The following is a 19,410-nucleotide window of genomic DNA, read 5'->3' on the forward strand; positions in this document are numbered from 1 at the left end:
AATAAATAAATAAAATTACAAGCACATACCAAGACACCCAGCTAAATGCTGCCAAGTTTGGAGGTCTATAAATACATACTAACAATAAAGTTTGATTAGTAAAAAAATGAGGGGGGCTGGGGAGATAGCTCAGTAGAATAAGTGCTTGCCTGGCAAGCACAAGGGCCTGAGTTCAATCCCCAGTTCCGAAAAAAAAATAAAATTAAATTAAATTAAAAAATAAAATAAAATAAAATATGAGGTATGGAGAGCAACAACAATAATAAAAGTTGAAGAGCCGGCCAGATAGCTCAGAGGATTAAAGCACCTACTTAGGCAGACACAAGGGTCAGGAGTCAGAGGTCTGATCCCATCCTGCCATGCCAGGGCCCCCGCCCTTCTCCCCCCCCCCCCCCTGGGGGGCTGAGCTGCCCACACTCACTCCCCCCGTCCTGCTGGGCATAGTAGTTTGTGCCTATAATCCCCAGCGCTTGGGAAGCTGAAAACAGGAGAATCACTACAAGTCCAATCTGTGTAGTGAGACCTTGTAGACACTATAGAACCTGCACTAAATATAATAAATAAATAAAATTGAATGATTACTACAAAGAAAAGTACATAAGCACCAAGAGAAAAAAATAACTTGTTGCCAAGGGTAGAAAACTCTTACACCCAAAAAATCAGTAACAGTGATATAAATGATAAAATAAAATAAGAGTCTATATTGACATACATACATAAAGAGAATAATAAATGCACAAAGACCCGGTATGGTGATATATGCCTATAATTCCAGCAGTTGAGAGGCTGAGGTTGGTTTACCAGGAATTCAAGGCCAGCCTGCACTACATACTGAGACCAAAGCTAGCCTGGCTATCTAGAGACTTTGTCTCAAAATATATAAAAATTAAAATTAATTATACAATTGTAGAAGAAACAGAAACAAAATCACCAAAAGAATATTGTACATATAATTGTTGCAAGCAAGATCCAGTAACAAATATCAAAACAATGGGTAAAAATATAGGTAGAACGGGTATACTTGCATAGATTCAAACTATCTCCTCCAAAATGGGGATAAAACTCAGTAAAACAGCACCTGCCTGGCAGACACGAAGTCCTAAGTTCAATTCCAGTTACGGAAAAAAAACTAAAGGGAACAATAGTAACTTTATGGTGGTTTATCAAGTAGACACCAATGTAACCAAACAAGACTGAGATCACCAGTTTTAAGACATAGCATCATCATGTATTTATTCCCTGGCATGATACACTGATAAGGGCACATGACATTTGTGGTATTCCTCCTCTAAAAGTCATAGCCTTTAATCTTCTTGAAAGAAAAGAGATAAATCCCACAGGGTGACCCACATCTATCATCCCCACACTTGGGAGGCTGAGGCAGGAAGATCACCATGAGTTCGAGGCCAGCCTGGACTACATAGTGAGTTCAAGGACAGCCTGTACTACAAAATGAGACTCTGTCTCAATAACCCCCCCAAAAAAAATTCAAGAAAACAACAATTCCTAATTAGAATCAAATGATAACACCACCATGACATACCAGAATCTATGGGATACAATGAAAACAGTCTCAACTGTGGTAAATGCTCACATTATAAATACAAGTCAGCTAAACTAAATAACATAGGGCCAGCCAAATAGCTCAGTGGATTAAAGCAGGCACAGGGACCGGGTTTGATCCCTGGGCCTGCCCTGCCAGCCTCGTCCCCAGGGCATGCTGAGACAACAATTAAGACTCCGGTGTGGTGGTATGTGCCTGTAAACCCAGCTCTTGGGAGGCTGTAAACAGTTGGATCACTGTAAGTTCAATCTAGTAGTGAGTCCCTGAATACTTCTGTAAAATACAAAAAAGGGGCCAGGGAGATAGCTCAGTAGAATAAGTGCTTCTCTGGCAAGCGAAAGGGCCTGAGTTCAATCACTGGTTCCGCCAAATAAATAAATAAATAAAATAAAAAGAAGATATTTAAACAAAGGGACTTAGTAGGTGTTTAGAGTGTTCCATCACCCCACATCGCAATACACATTCTTCACAGGTATGAATGAGAGATCCTCCAAAACAGACTATATACTAACACATAGAATATGCTTAAGTTAATACAAAGGAACTGAAAATATCCCATGCATGTCATCTGACCATAGTGGAATGAAATTAGAAATCAGTATCAAAAGAATCCACAAGAACTTTAAAACACATGGAAATTAAATAGCACCCACCTAAACAACCAGTAGGTCACACATAAAATTAAAGAAGAAAATACAGTTTATATAATTAAACAATAATGCCAATACAACATACTGGAACTTATGGGACACAATAAAAGCAATCTTACAATAGATTTTTAAAGCAGTAAATATTATATCAGGAAAACAGAGCAAGCTTGAACAACTTAATGTTGAACCTCGAGCTTATAGCAAGTGAAGCTCACACAAAGAAGGAAATTAATAAATACCATAGCAGACATTAATGCAATGGAAACTAAAAAAGTAATCCAAAGAATCAATAGGGCCGGGGAGATAGCTCAGTAGAATGAGTACTTGTCTGGCAAGCATAGGGTCCCGAGTTCAATCCCCGGTACCGCAAAAAAAAAAAAAAAAAAAAAAAAAATCAGTAAGTCAAAGAGTGTGTTCACTGAAAGATTAAATAAAACTGGTAAACCATTAGCCAAACTTAGCAAAAAAAAAAAAAACCTCAAATCCATGCAATTAGAAATGAAAAGGGTAAGATCGTAACAGATTCTGCAGAAATCACAAGATCCTCAAAACCTACTTTAAGAACTTGTATTTTTTTTAAATGTATTTAGTAAAAAATAAAAAAAATAAAAAAAAATAAACGTATTTAGTAAAGGGTATACAGGGTCTACAAGGTTTCACTACACAGATCGGACTCAAACTGATTTTCCTGTTTTCAGCCTCCTAAGTGCTGGGATCACTAGCATGTGCCACCATGCCCAGTCTCAACTGCTGCCTCAGTGCGCCCCAGGAGAGAGGCCCGCACGGTATGCCAGAAGAACTTGTATTCTAATAAGATGGAATACAGAGAAGAAATTGACAGATTCCTACATATGAATTACAGAAGCTGAATTAAAGGGCTGGCAAGATAGCTCAGCAGACTAAGCACTTGCTTAGGCAAGTGACCCAGTATCACATTCTGTACCAGCCCTGCCCTCGGGGGGTGCGCTGAGCTGGCGATAGAGTTAGGGCATAGTGGCTCACACCTGTAATCCCAGCTGCTGGGGAAGCTGAAAACAGGATGGTCACTATGAGTCTGAACTGCTTAGTGAGACCCTGTATCAAAAAAAAAAAAAAAAAAGCGGAATCAGGGGCTCAGGAGATAGCTCAATAATCTAAGCGCCTACTGGCAAGCACAAGGACCCAGGTTTGATCCTTGATACAGGATGCTGTACTGGCCCAGGAACCCCACGCATGCCGTGCCAGCCAGTGAAAATGGGTGTGGTGGTGCACACCTGTAATCCCAGTGCTGAAGAGGCTGAGACAGGAGGATCACTATGAGTCCGAGCTACACAGTGAGACCCTGTACTAAATAAATAATTTTTTAAAATGAATCAATAAGATATAAAATTCTGCAATGGTTTGTATCTTGATGTCCCCCAAAAGTCTCATGTAGTCATGGGAGGCAGGCTTTTGGAGGTGGCTGAATCTAGAGTTCTGTGATTGGTTCACTGTACAATGCTGGGATTGGCAGTATAAGTACAGCACCAACCCTGAGGCAGGTAGCCTGCATACAATATAAGAGAGAAAGAGGCTTGCTCTTTACTTTTGCCCCTTTTTGCTCTTGTTGCTTTTACTGTCTTCTTCTTCAAACTGTTGTCCCTCTGCCATGCCACTGCCTTGGAGACAGCTGATTATGGACAGAAATCTCCACAAAGTATGAGCTAAATACACCTCTCCTTCCTTAACTTTGGGGTGTCGGCTATTTTCTCCCAGCAATGAGAGAAAGGTAACCAAAACAAATTCTAAGTAAACCAATATCAATCAATGAGATTTGAGATGTCATTAAAAATTTACTAATAAAGTCCGGACCCTAACAATTCACAGCTGAATTCTACAAGGAATTTAGAGACGACCATATACCACTATTTCTGAAACTCTTTAATGAAATTAAAAAGGAAGCCATACTCTCAAATTTATTCCTAAAAGCAAGTATTAGCCTGATACCAAAACCAGAAAAGGACCCAATCAAAAAAGAGAACTGTTGGGGCCAGGGAGATGGGTCAGTAGAACAAGCTCTTCCCTGGCAAGCGCAAGGGCCTGAGTTCAATCCCCGGTTCCGCAAAAACAAAAAAGAGAACTGTTGTACCCTGTCAAAATTGACCCCATTTTGTTGCCCTTCTAACCTCGCCAAGTTCCTGTTCTGTATGCGCCGACCCCTACCAATTCCTCACCCCTGTGACTCAAGTCTTATGATATCTGTTCCCCAAACCTTATCTCAATGAACTATTCCTCCCAATTCCTCATCCCTGTGACTATTCCTCTCCACCCCTTCCCTGTTTTTTGTGGTTTTCAAGCTTAAATACTGACCCTTGTCAATGCTCGGTGCACACTTAGGCACTTTGTGCCAGGTGTTGCTGCTGGGTACCAGCTAAAATAAAGCGCTTCTTTTAACTTTTGGACTTGCCTCGTTTTGTCATCTGATTTTTGAGCTACAACAAGAACTGCAACCAAATAGTTCAGTGGATTAAAGCACCTGCAAGAAGGCACAGGGACCAGGGGTTCAATTCCCAGGCCTGCCCTGCTGGCCCTGCCCCCAGGGCATGCTGAGACAGCAACTGAGACTGAGTGTGGTAGTGCGCGCCTGTAATCCCAGCTCTTGGGAGGCTGTAAACAGGCGGATCACTATAAGTTCGAGCTAATAGTGAGATCCTGTGTCATTCTGTAGACCCTTCCCTAAAATGCAAGGAAGAAAGAAAGAAAGAAAGAAAGAAAGAAAGAAAGAAAGAAAGAAAGAAAGAAAGAGAAAGAACTGTTGCAGTGACTGGGGTTCAATCCTCAACTTGCTGTGTTGGCCCCACCCCTGGGGCATGCTAAAACAGCAACTGCAACTGGGTGTGGTGATGCCTGTAATCCCAGTGCTTGGGAGGCTGAAAACAGGAGAATCACTATGAGTCCAATCTGAGTAGTGAGACCCTGTAAACCCCCTAAACCCTGACCTAAATACACTTAAAAAAGAGAGAGAACTGCACGCCATTCTCCCTAGTAAACACAGAAAAATCCTCAACAAAATACTGGCAAAGAGAATACACAAATCATCAAGCTTATAAACCATAAACAAAAAAGATTCATCCCAGGGATGCAGGGATGATTTAACATACAAAAATCAATAAATTTAATACTATAATAACACATCCAAAGACAAAAAACATACAGAAAATGTTTTTGACAAAGTCCAACACCATTCATGATAAAAATCCTACAGAAGGGCTGGTGAGATAGCTCAGCAGACTAAGCGCATGCTTAGGTAAGCACAGGGACCAGGATTAGATCTCTGGCACCACATGCCCCACCAGCTCCTCTAGCATGATGAACCAGCCACTGAGAATGGGCGTGGTGGTGCACACCTATAATCCCAGAGCTGGGGAGTCTGAAAACAGGAGGATCACTACAAGTCCCTCATCTGCATAGTGAGACCTTGTACCACATACATAAAAAGAAATTGGAAATAGATGGTCTTCACCTCAATTTCTCATTTATGATAAACTTACAGCCAACATCATATTTAACTGTCTAACCCTGAAAGTTTTCATTCTAAAATCAGGAGCAGTAAAGCTGATGATCAACCACACATGCATGACTGCAGCAAGGCCAGTCCCAAAAGGGCTAACCACATGACCAAGCTGCTCCAGCCCGAAAACATCAGGCACTAGAAGCAAGCCAGCCAATCAAACAGGTTGCTAGGCAAAGGGGTATCCTGTGATATCAACCTACTAAATGTGTAAATAAACATGCTTTGGTTGTTGAGCAGACCCTTTTCTTCCATCCAGAGAGAGGGCCCCAACTGACCTCACCTGTTTCCTGGCTCTTGTCTTTATTTGTTCATTCTCTACCATCCTTTACCCTGAGAATTTTGAGAGTCACACTAAACACAGCACAAAACAAGGATGTTCATTATCAGCACTCCTATTCAATATAGTTCTGGAAACATTACCCAAAGCATTTAGACAAGAGAAACAAAAGAAACAGGGTAGGAAAGGAAGAAATTAAAGTATCACTATTTGCAGATGACATGATACTGTACATGGAAGATCCTAAAAATTCCACCAAAAGACTTCTAGATTTAATAACCAAATTCAATAGTATAGCTATATAAAAGTCAACACTCAAAAATCAACAGCCTTCCTGTTCAAAGTCAATGCGAGAAAAATTAGGGAAATAACACCTTTCATAGTTGTATGCAAAAAATGAAATACTTGGGGCCGAGGAGATGGCTCAGTATAATAAGTGCTTGCCTGGCAAGCACAAGGGTCTGAGTTCAATCCCCAGTTCTGACAAAAAATGAAATACTTAAGAATCATTCTAATAATGGAAGTAAAAGACTTCCATAATGAAAACTACAGTGCTCTAGAAAAATATTAAAGAGGGTATCAGAAAATGGAAAGATAGGGTTGGAGAGATAGCTCAGCGGCATGAGTGTCTGCCTGGCAAACACAAGGTCCTGAGTTCAATCCCCCGTCCAAAAAAAAAAAAAAAAATTGAAGGGTATCCCTTGCTCCTGGGTAGGAAGTGATAATATAGTAAAAATGGTCATACTTCCAAAATTGCAAATTCCACCAACATATCTCATAGAATTAGAGAAAACAATCCTAAAATTCATTTGGAATCAGAAAAGACCTAAACTGCGGATTAAAACACCAGCAAGTAGGCCAGGGCAGGGCCCAGGGCTTCAATCCCTGGGCCTGCCCTGCCGGCCCTGCCCCCAAGGCACATTGAGACTGTGCATGGTGGCACATGCCTGTAATCCCAGCTCTTGGGAGGCTGTAAACAGGCGGATCACTATGCGTCTGATCTCATAATGAGATCCTGAACACCCTGCACACCCTTCCCTAAAATATTTTTAAAAAGAAAAGAAAAGACCTAGAATAGCAAAGATAATTCTGGGCAACAAAGGCAAGCAGGGGCATCACAATCCAAGACTTGAAATCATTCTACAAAGGTACTGTCATAGTTGGATAAGGTGGTGCACACCTGCAATCCCAGTACTTAAAAGGCTGAGGCAGGAGGATCATTGTGAGTTCCATGCCAGCCTTGGCTACAAAATGAGCTCAAGGCCAGTTTGAACTGCATAGCAAGACCCTGTCTCAATAGACAAGAAAGAAAAGAAAAGAGAGAAAAACTAACTACTGTGTTAAAAACAGAATGGTAATGGGAGGAAAAAAACAGACCTAAGGATCAATAAAATGCATTAGAAGATGCAGAAACAATTCCAGATATATTCAGCCACCTTCTCTTTGACAAAGATGCCAACTATCTTCACTGGAAGAAAGCCTCTTTTTTAATAAATGGAGCTAGAAAAACTGACTTTCCACATGCCAAAGAGTAAAACTCAGCCTTTATCTTTCACCAGGCACTAAATTAAAATCAGGAAGGATCAAAGATCTAAATATTAAAATAAAAACACTACCTCTGTTGGAAAATAGAATACATAGAACTCTTGCAGACACTGGCATAGGCAAAAATTTCATGAACAAAACCTCAATCACACAGGAACTATCATTAAGAATCAACAACTGGGATTTCATCTTTTTCTTTTTTAATGTATTTAGTATTGGTCTATAGGGTCTCACTACACAAATCTGACTCTTGTGATCTTTTCTGTTTTTCAGCCTCCCAAGAACTGGGATTACAGGCACGCTCCACCATGCCCAGTCTCAGAATCAAACCGCCAACCCCTGTATCTGCCTAAGCCGGTGCTTTAATCCACTGAGCTATCTGGCCAGCCCTTGGGATTTCATCTTATTAAAAATCTTTTGCACATACAGACAAACCACAAACAGATTAAAAAGACAACCCACAGTGTAGAAAACTATTTTGCCTGTTTTTCCTTAGAAAAATGACAATTCAAAACAATTGGACCCCAAAATTTAAAGACTGAATCCACAAATGGGACACCTGAAATGAATAGACACTTCTCAGATGAAGCAGAAACAGCAAATAAATATGTGAAAAAATGTTCGATATCACTGGTCATTCCAGGGTTGCAAATTAAAAAACAACACTCAGATTCTATCTCACTCAAGAAATCAACCAATCAACCAACAAATGCTGGTGGGGTATGGGAAAAAAGGGATCCTTCTCTACTATCAGTAGTAGTGTGGACTGGTACAACCACTGTATAAATCAGCAAGGAGTTTTAGAAAACTAGAACTAGAGATTCCATTCAAGTCAGCTATTTTCCTTCTTGGTATCTTCCTAGAATTAAAAGCATCATAACACAGCTATTTATGCACAGTCATGTTTATAGCAGCACAGTTTGTACTAGCTAAAAAACAGCCCAAATGTCTATCAACTGATGAATGGATATAGAAGATGTGTTTTTTCTATACAATAGAGTTCTACTCAGCCATAAAGGATAAACTTGAGGCATTTTTAAGTAAATGGATGTACCCTAAGACCATACGTTTTTGCATTTTTTTTTGTTTTGTTTTGTTTCCCCAGAACTGGGGATTGAATTCAGGCCCTTGCACTTGCCAGGGAAGTGCTTATTCAACTGAGCTATGTCCCCAGCCCCTAAGAACACACTCTTAAAGTGAAATAAATCACACATGTGTAAATACTGCATGCTTTCTCTGATATGAGAAACTGAAAGTGTAAATAAATGTAACCAAAATGCATAATAGATACTGTGAAAATAGGAAGAAAATATTCTAGGATGGATATGGTGGTACACACCTGTAATCCCAGCACTTGGGAGGCTGGGGCAGGAGAATCCTGTGAGCTAAAGGCCAGCTTGGGTACAACGTGAATTCAATGCCAACCTAAACTACATAGTGAAACACTATCTCAAAAAGACAAAAAAGAAAGGAGGGGAAAGGAGGGGAAGGGAAGAGAAGGGAGGGGATGAGAGGAGAGATTTTGAAATGGGGAGAGAAGGTCTCTTTATTATTCTCCAGGCCAGCCTCAAACTTCTAGGTTTAAGACATTCTCCCAAGTAGCTGGAATTGCAGGCACACACCACTGTATCTGGCTTCAATATTACAGACTGTAATGTCAGATGAGTTCCATAAAAGACACAACAACCTAAAGCAGAGCATTTTGCTAAGTGCAGATATTAAAAACAGTAACAGTAAATACTGACAGGTTTACTTATTTAGTTTTTGAGACAAAGTCTCACTGTGTAGTCCAGGCTGGCCTCAAACTCATAGTGATTCTCCTGCTTCAGCCTTGTAAGTGAATATCGAAGTATTTAAAATTGGATGCTATAGTTTAGATGTGGTGTGTCCTCACTAAAACTCTTTGAAATTTGATTGCCAAATATAAAGGTGTAGGGAAGCAAGTACTTTAAAAGGTAACTAGGTCATGGACTCTACACTTAAAAATTGATTAAAACCTTTATCAAGAGACTGGGTCAGTTCTCAAAAAAAATAGACTGATACAAAGCAAAACTGGCACATTCTCAAAGTGCCTCTCATTCACATGCCTCTCTTGAGCCCACCTGCTTTTCTGCTTTCTGCCATGAGGCCCTCACCAAAAGCTGAACAGATGCCAGTAACTTCCTACCCTCCACAACTCAGGGAAAAAAAAATTCTTTAGACATTACCAGTACCGTGTATTTTGTTACAGCAACAGATAATGCACTAATATACTAGTACTTAGTCTAGCAGTGTAAACTTCTTTTTTACTTCTTTCATTCACTCCACTCAAACTAAACTCAAAAATTTGAAAGGAGAAACAATACTCTGTAAATCTTAGGTAGGAAAAAAAAATATTTTCTCTATGTAGTTTTTGAAGGTATTCTTGATTCCTTTTGCTACCCTCCTTTATGATTTCTTTCCTGTTTGTTATATTCTACTGTAACATAAAATGGCCCTAATAAAAGTTTTGTGCATAAATGACTCCAAGAAAAATGTCTAGTAAGTGATTATTATATAGATTAGGGCACTATTGCATTTAAATCACAAAATTCTAGGGAAGAAAAGATTATTTTTCTAAAAAAAGGTCAAATTGTTTTAAAACATTTGCTACATAAGTAAAAACTTCATTTGGTTGTTTTGCTCTCCTTGGTTTGTAGAGATAAAAGAAAGTTTAAAAGGATATATTCCAACTAGTAGTTCTCAGTACATATCATGAGTATTACTCTTCATATAACATTACTAATAAATGGACATAAGGTATACTAATATATTTGACCATGAAAAAGACTGAATTACATCTATAAAATCTAACATGAGGACTGGAAAGTATGCTGGTCATCTTATAATGATTTTTTTAAAGGGTAGGGTTGGATATAGCTCAGAGGTATAGCACTTTCCTAGCATGCACGAGGCCTAGGTTTGACCCCTAGCACCACAAATAAAAATATAAATATTTTGGCGCTGGGGAGATGGCTCAGGGGAATAAGCGCTTCCCTGGCAAGCACAAGGGCCTGAGTTCAATCCCCGGTTCTGCAAAAAAACATAAATATTTTAAGAGGCTGGTCCCAGAAAGAGGTTCTAGTTAACCCTCCCTTAGTTACAACTCAACATTTCCCCAAGACATAAATTAAATTTTTAAAATATTTTCTTTATAATTTTAGTAAAAACAAAAAAAAGCAAAATATTTTCAATATTAGTAATACCAAATGAGTAGATTAAAAGCAAAACTAATGCATACCTCATGTAAATCAGAAGATGGAGACTTTTTCCTTTTTGCTTCCGTAACAATCTCTACAAAAATCAAAAACATGGTAAAAATTATCACTTAACATCTAAATGAAATAAAGAATTTAATAAAAGAGATCCTTTTATATCCATTGTTTTATATTAACTTCCTAGATACAAAATTTACCCTGATATCTACTACAGAATCTGAAGGGCTATATATAAAGTTCAAAAGTAATTAAATGTGAAAGAAAAATAGCAGATTCTTATTAAATAGTCTCAACAAATACATGAACAATGACAATAGAAAAAAAGAAAATTGGCCCTATCAACTAAATACAAATTTTAGCAAAAGAGCTCATATCCAGTGCTAAAATCATTTCATTAGACAAATTGCTAGAATAAGGGTGGGGAGTGGAGTATTTAGAAGCTGGCAATATTCTACAAAACATTTTCAGTTCTGGTGCATTGTATATCCAAGCATGCTGTGCAACTGAGAATTGCACAATTCCACTCCACTGCTCCCCATCCACTTCCAATCAATTGAATGTTTCTGGTCAGTGGTCAAAGGCAAAACATCTTGCTAATAACATCCAAAAATCTAATAAAATCCTGCCAACCCAGAAAGCTCTCTACTTTGGCATATTTGTGCTATTTAAAAAAAAAAAAAAATTGGGGGCCAGGGAGATGGCTCAATGGAATAAGTGCTTCCTTGGCAATCCTTTGTTCAAAAAAAAAAAAAAAAAAAGTTTCCATTTTCCTTATAAATTAATTTTCCTCTCTGATTTATCTCACTGCTTTTTAATATTTTAATATGTATGTATGCATGTATGTATGTATGTTTGTGATAGGATTTCACTATGTGTTAAGGTTAGCCTTGAAGTCACTACATGTAGCCTATGAACAATGACAATAGAAAACCGCACAGTGATCCTCCTGCGTCAGCCTCACCAGTGCTAGGATTATAAACATGCACTACCAACCAGGTCCTTTATAATTTCTTATATGCTCAACAGTAAAAAAAAACTACAGTGGATTTTAGAAATGCTAAAGTATCAATTAACACATGACTGGTGACTTAGGATAGAGTTTTTCCTTATATAAAATATAAAGAAAAATACTGAGGGATCAGAAAGAAAGAATTGATCCTGGTTAAAAGGTCTGTAGGGAAAAACTCACAAAGCAAGGCTTAAAATTGGGTCACTGTGGGCAAGAAAAATGTATCTGTATAGACAGTCTAGAAATGGGAATTTACTGGACAGATAACCAAAGGCAATCCAGTATTGGTTGTTTCTAAGACTAGTTTGTATCTGAATTTGAGGAAGAGTACACTGAGAGTTCAGCTACATGAGTGCTATGGGAGCTGGCGCCACAGGGGGTAAAAATCATTTACCAACATCCAACAAATACTGAAAAGTAAAGCGTTTATTGATACTACAAGACAGCATCAGGCAAATATAAGAGAGCATCAAACCACAAGGGAAAAACCTAAGATTTTTGTTTCTGTTTTTATTGTTGTTCTTGCTTTTGTCTGTTTTTTGTGTTTTGTTGTTTTTTTTGTTTTTTTTTTTTTGAGACAGGGTCTTGCTCTATAGTTCAAGCTGGCCTTAAACTCCCTATGTAGCCCTGACTGGCCCTGATTTTTTTATTTTTATTCTTCCTTTCTTTTTCCTTTCTGAATCTTATTGTACTATGTAAATGAAACAGAGTAAGAATGAGTTCAAGGTCAAGGATATAGCTCAACAGTACAGTACCTGCCTGGCAAGTTGGTGGTCATGAGTTTGATTCCCAGTACAAAAAAATTTAGTGAGACCAGGGATACAATTCAGCAGCATTGTACCTGCCTAGCAAGTGCAAGGTCCTGAGTGATCCAAGGTTAAAAAAAAAAAAAAAGAAAGAAAGAAAAGAAAAACAATAAGAATCAGTGCATTAGCTTTCAAAGTTTCTTTAATTGTTATGAGTTTACCACCACAAGAAAACATGTAGGGATCCAAACACAACCTTTCTTTCAGTTTATTAATCTGATTCATGCCTGCTACTGGTTTCTACATCCCAAATTACACTGAGATAGATTAGGGCATGGCAAAACTGGCTGGGGAAGCAGGTGTGACCTGTTAATTACAAAATCCTAGACACATGCTACAATAGTTCCCAAAACTATGAAGACTTCTCAGGAGAACTGAAGTCAGTTTTCAATAGGATGGCCTAGACCTGACATCATCCAGCACCACCTCTCAGGTGCTATATGTAGAAGTTCTCAGGGATTTCACGATTTGGACAATAGAAAAGAACAGACAGCTTGACATCATGGCTTTCCTCCTGAGAGCCCATATTTCTTCCACCAGGATATTTTTTTATCTTGCTTTTTCCTCTTTTACTCAACCTAAGCTCACTCTGAAGAGCCAGTCTCTCCTCCACTTTACATTTTACTTTTTTAAATAAACTGTCATTAGGGCCAGGGAGATAGCTCAGTAGAACAAGAGCTTGCCTGGCAAGTGCAGGGTCCTGAGTTCAATCTCCGGTACCACAAAAAAATAAATAAATAAACTGTCATTGTTTCTTTTGCTCAATTCTTTAACATGAGAAGAACCTAGAATTTAACTCCAGAGAAGCAAGCAACCCAGAACCTAGTGATTTTTAGTTGGCAAACCAGTTTTAGTACATGTGCTACTGAAGCAAGCACTGTGAGTCATTTTTTCTGTATTTTTCTTTTTTTTTTTTTTTTTCTTTTTTATGTATTTGGTAAAGGGTCTCACTACACAGCTTGTACTCATAGTGATCCTCTTGTTTTCAGCCTCCCCAGTGCTTGGGCTACAGGCATGCACCACTACACCCAGACTCAGTCACTGGCTCAGGGCACCCTGGGATCAGGGCTGGCAAGGCATGCAGGACTGGGATCGAACCCTGGTCCTGGCGCTTGATCTGCTGAGCTATCTCGCTGGCTGCTAACAGTGAGCCACTTTTAGTAGCAGGCAACTCAATAACAATACTTCCCTTCCTCTTCTATCCCTTTCCTCATAGATAACCTCTAATAGCTCCTCTCCCCACCTACATTCCAGAAATAACAATGGAAGGAAAGGGGATCTGTAGGCAGGGAAAGAGTAAGGGTCTCAGGCTTCTGTCAAATCCTGACTAGAAAGAGATAAAAAATTACCAGAGAAAGCAATTAAAAGGAAGAGCTGGTAAGAAAAGCAAGATGTAGCCAAGTCCACTAACCAAATAGCCCCTCTGGACCTCCAATAAAATGCAAAGGAGACAAAAGGAGGGGCTACTTATTTTATTTAGTTAACACACACACACACACACACACACACACACACACACAATCACTAACTCCAAGCCACCTTAGCTCTAAAACTCTTTCCAACCACCCAGAAACCCCAGAGATAAGGCAGGAGGCTAAGAGAAAAATCAAGCAAAGCCTAAAAAAGGAATATTCACTTAGGCAATGGTCCCCAGGTTAGGTTCTATGATCTGAGTGAGCTCCATCCCTGACTATCCAGAGAGCCAAACAAGTTGGACAAGTTCCAACAACTGACCTTATGACCTAAGAGGGAGGATCCTTATCACTTCTGATAAAAGAAAGTTGAGGACACAGGCCAATGGATATCTATCTGGAGAACTTGCCTTCACCTACACGGAATAGCTGTCTTCTGCCTTTTCTTCTGTACATATATTTTCCTTTAAAAAACAAAAAACTTTGTCCCTTTAATTCATAACTAGTGCTGATTTTACCATCCCTGTTAGCAGTTCATTCTAGTAGAGCAGCAATGCTCATCCCAACACAACAAAAATATAAAATCCCTCTTTCCTTCCTCTATTATTACCTTCATTTTCTTCTTCCCTTCTTTCTGAACTATATTTTCTCTTCTCTTCCTCAGTCTTTTCTTCATCCTCTACATCTCAGCCTTTTATCACAAGGATCAAACCATCATGATCTTATAATTTGTATAGGTGTAGATTTATTGTGATTATGGCTGTGTGGAGTTTTATATGCCTTGCTTATAAAAATGTTGGGTTCTTTTCCCATGTTTTGAAATTTTTCTGCTAGTACTTCTGCAAATAGCCTTATTTTATGTTATTTGTGCTGTCTCCGCTGCTTCATTGACACCTATTATTCTTATATTGTTTTTCTTTGCATCATCTTATAGCTGCTGAATTGTTATTTCCTGGTTCCTTGTTAGTTTTAAGACATCCTTTCATGTTCATTAGCTGCAACACTGTCTTCAAGGTCTGAAAGCCTATCTTCAGTTTTATTCAAGCAGTTTTTCCAGCTTTCAGTGGAGTTCTTAATTTCCAGGATATCTGTTTGACTGTTTCATATACTCTTATTCTTTCCTGTATTGTTCATTCAGTGTTTCTGATTTTCTATTCTTTTTTTTTTCCGTCTTCTTCAGCTGTGCTAAGCAATTCTTTCATGACTGTTGTGACTTCTTTTTGGACCTGAGAGATTATTTCTGATCTTATTTCTTTATAGCCTGATGGACTTTGTGTGTGTGTGTGTGTGTGTGTGTGTGTGTGTATTTTAAAGAAAGGTCTATGGTTCAGAGTCTCACTACTAGATCAAACTCGTAGTGATCCACCTGTTTACAGCCTCCTAAGAGCTGGGATTACAGGCATGTGACACCACACTCAGTCTCAATTGCCATCTCAGTGTGCCCCACGTGGGGCCAGCACAGCAGGCCCAGGGATCAAACCCCCAGTCCCTGCACCTGCTTGCAGGCGCTTTTATCCACTGTACTATTTGGCCAGCCCTGGACTTGTTTCTTTACTTCAGTTGCTATCATTTCACAGATTTCAGGTGTGTGATTTCCAAGTTGTTGTATGTCTTTGTCTCCTGGATTTGTTCTGGGTAGGACAGAGGATTGAGATTGCCTTTTGCTCCTACATTTTGGCATTTTTGAAGCTCCCATTATCACCCAGACAGAGTCCCACAGGCCACCCAGAGTATGTCAAAGTTCTTCAATTGCTCCAGGAAAGCTCCACATCTGCTTGCTCTAGCCCATAGATCACAGCACTCCTACATCCCACAGGACACTCAGAGTCCTCCTAAGTTTTTAAAAGTTTGGGCTGGCACCAACAGAAGCTCCACACTGCGAACTGGGGGTGAAGGAAGGTCAGAGCTTACCAGAGTCCTGCAAGTTGCCCAATTTCCCCCAAAGTTCTTAAATGGTGCCCCAGAAATAGTTTTATAGTGAGAAACTGAACCCTCAATTATAAGTAACTTTTTAGGATTCTTCAAAGTCAGGGTAGTAATTGAGGCCATCTTTATCTCCCCATATCAGGAGCATTGTCTTGCAGCCGCCCTGTGGCCCATACTTCCCATTAGTCTGCTTTTTGTTTCTTCTGGATTGTTTTTGTTTCATCATGAGTATGAACATTATGAGGTTTTTTCCTTCTTTCTTGACCTCCTATCTACATCCTATGTCATCTACCTCCTATGTCACAAGCTTCCTGAAGCTTGGAAAACTACCTTTGCCTTTCAGCCTTGCTTCTAATCTTCTCTTTCTCTTTTCTTTTTTTTTTTTGGTACCCAGGATAGAACTCAGGACATTGTACTTGCCAGGCAGGCATTTATGCTGCTGAGCTACCTCCCTGGCCCTCTTTATTTTTTTCTGTTTAAGCCTATACTATATGTAATATCTTAACTTAAAAATAATTAGGCCTGGGATATAATTCAGCTGCATAAATACCTGCCTGACAAGCACCAAGGCCATGAGTTCAATCCCCAGTATTACAAAAAATAAATAAAATAAAATAATTCACTAAGCATGGTAGTGTGCACCTGTTATTCCAGTCTTTGGGAGGCCACAGCAAGATAATCACAAATTCAAGGGAGGCTACCTGGGATATACCGTGTGAGGCTAGCCTGAACTACACAATGACATATTGTCTTTTTTTTTTTTTTTTTTGTTACAAGTCTAGGTCACTCTGGCTTTTATTTATTTATTTATTTATTTATTTTTTCAGAACCGGGGATTGAACTCAGGCCCTTGCACTTGCCAGGGAAGCACTTATTCCACTGAGCCATCTCCCCGGCCCCCACGACATAATGTCTTGATAAACAAAAATTAAACTGGGCACACTGGCACATGCTCACAATCCCAGCACTCTGAATTACTGAGGCTGGAGGAGCACAAATTCAAGCTTAGCCTGGGCAATTTAGCCACCTGATAAGCCTCTTGTCTCAAAATTTAAAACATTAAATAAAAAGGGCTGGATACATAGTTCAGTATAAAGGCTCTGGGTTACTCAGTACAACAATAATTAATTAATAAGCTAAAAAATGATAATTATGACTAAGGGACTGTAGTGATTGATACACTGTGTCAGCTTGGCTGATCTGCTCCACACAGTTCCTCGCTGCGGAGGCCTGCCCGGGGACATGACTGGTTTCTCCCTGGGTCACGACTGGTTCCGCCCTGGGGTGCTACTGGGCTGGCCCAGGTGCACAATTGGTTCTACCCTAGGGTATGACAGGCCACCCCAGAGTGACTTGGCACAAAAATTACACCTAAGGAGTTTGAGGAAGGCTGCCTGGCTGTCCTGCCCGGCTTCCTTGGAGAAGTCCCAGTCTTCGGAGGAACTTGATCTTTGCAGCTGGGCCACTTTGGAGGAGTTCCGATCTTCACTGTGGAGCGCCGGTCTTCACAGACAGCGTAGAAGGAAGAGAGAGGCTTGATGGATGCCACAGCTGTTGCTCCTCCTCTGCTCTTCATTGTTTTCTGCTGCATGAACTGCTGTCACTTGCCTTGGAGCCAGCTGAGTATGAACTGGATCCTCCAGTAACTGTGAGCTAAATAAACTATTTCTACCTTCATTTTGAGTGTCAGGTATCTGTCCCACCAACAAATAAAAAGTAACTAAGACAGGGACTATGACTTATCCAGGGATGGATGGACAGATAGATAGATAGATAGATAGATAGATAGATAGATGTGAAATTTTTTTTTTACTTAAATTCATTAACACACAGCACTAGTTTCACTACATCCATTTGCTGAGCAAACATGCTGGGCAACTTAGTGACATGGGTAGAACTGTCAAATATTTTTAAAAAACCTTTTTTTTTTTTTGAGACAGGTTCTTACTGTGCAATTCAAGGGCTGGGCTTAAACTCACTATACAGCCCAGGCTGACCTCAAACTTGTGGCAATCCTCCTGCCTCAGCCACCCAAGTGCATATTTACACATTAGCAATACACATTAGTATTTCCAAACCCTCTGAGTTAAAAGTATTTGTTATGGTTGTGTTACAATGTCCCCCACAAAGCCTCATGCAGTCACAGGTGAGGCTTTTTCATAGGGCACTAGATTTAGAGTGTGTGACACTGGGATTGATTCATGGTACAATGCTAGAATCAAGGGGGTAGGGATTAACGGTGTAAATGCTATCCTAAGTAGCCTGGATAAAATATGAGGGTCAAAAGAACTGTGATTGTCCCTTGCTTGTTGTGCTACCTTCTGCTTACCATGAACTATTCCTCCTTTATGATGCCTATCTACCACATGCCCTGCCTTGGAGCCAGCCTATCATGGGCTGAAACCTCTACAAACTGTGAACTAAATAAAGCTTTATTCCTTAACTTGTGGGTATCAGATATTTTGTTTTAGCAATGAGAAAAGTAACTAAGACAGTGTCTGCATCACTTTGCAGCATATTCCTCAATTTTCTTAAATTAAAACTATTATAACTTGACAAATTTTCCAGGGTTTGTTATAATTGACTTGCTTCACATTACGTCAGGTTTGGGGGGTTTTTAACAAGCATATTATATGCCTCTCCTGGGGCTGGTGAGATGGCTCAGTGGTCTAAAGCACCTACTTAGAACAAGCTTAGCAAAGCACATGGACTGCGGTTCAATCCCCCAGCACCACATGCCAGCCAGCCCCGTCCCCTGGTGGGCTGAGCTGGACACACACACACACACACACACACACACACAAATAAAAAAAAAATTAAAAAATATATGCCTCTCCTTGAGACTGACGTATAGCACAATACTCAAGAGTATAGAATTTAAAGCAAATAACTTAAATTTTTATCTTGGCTTACTAGTAGTGACTTCTCTGAGCCTCAGTTTCTCATCTATCTGGGGGTGGGAGTTAGTGTTGAGACAGGGTCTTGCTAGGTACTACAGGGCGGCCTTGAATTCACTATGTAGCCCAGGCAAGTGGCGGCAATCCTCCTGCCTCACTGTGATTACAGACATATGCCCCAACATGCCCACCTTCTCACCTAAAACAAGGTTGAGTATCCCCTTTTTGTATCAAGATTAAAGTGACATAGTCTCTTCAAGTGTTTTAATTACTATCTAGCACAGTTGATAGAAAATAAATGGTAACTAGCATTGTAATACATTAAAATTCTTAAGAAACCATAGTATGTTACTATTAGCACAAGAACGTCTAACTGTTCTAATTGCTAAAAGCATGACTTTTCCCAAGTAGATTATGTAATCATTTACTCACCCATTCACTCCAAAAACATTTGAGATAACAGTAATCACCACTGTCAAAGAATATGCTAAATGCCTTACAGAAATTATTTTACTTAATCTTTACAAAAAACCTTAACAGTAGTAATGGAGCCAAG

The 19,410-nt window shown here is 39.6% G+C and overlaps 1 protein-coding gene across 3 annotated transcripts in view; it reads right to left on the minus strand.

Moving 5' to 3' along the window:
- Senp7 (SUMO1/sentrin specific peptidase 7) overlaps nucleotides 1-19,410 on the minus strand; it is a 219,917-nt gene that overhangs the window by 190,256 nt on the left and 10,251 nt on the right. For 2 of the 3 annotated variants that reach the window (XM_023721306.1, XM_023721305.1), the window contains exon 2: nucleotides 10,828-10,880. The exons of the other annotated variant lie outside the window; for it this stretch is intronic. In XM_023721306.1, the coding sequence (XP_023577074.1) occupies nucleotides 10,828-10,880 (53 nt within the window). The remainder of the gene's footprint in view (nucleotides 1-10,827; nucleotides 10,881-19,410) is intronic. 3 annotated transcript variants of the gene reach the window in all.

Source organism: Octodon degus, unplaced genomic scaffold (assembly GCF_000260255.1).
Source record: "Octodon degus isolate 3935 unplaced genomic scaffold, OctDeg1.0 scaffold00081, whole genome shotgun sequence".
Lineage (NCBI taxonomy): Eukaryota > Metazoa > Chordata > Mammalia > Rodentia > Octodontidae > Octodon > Octodon degus.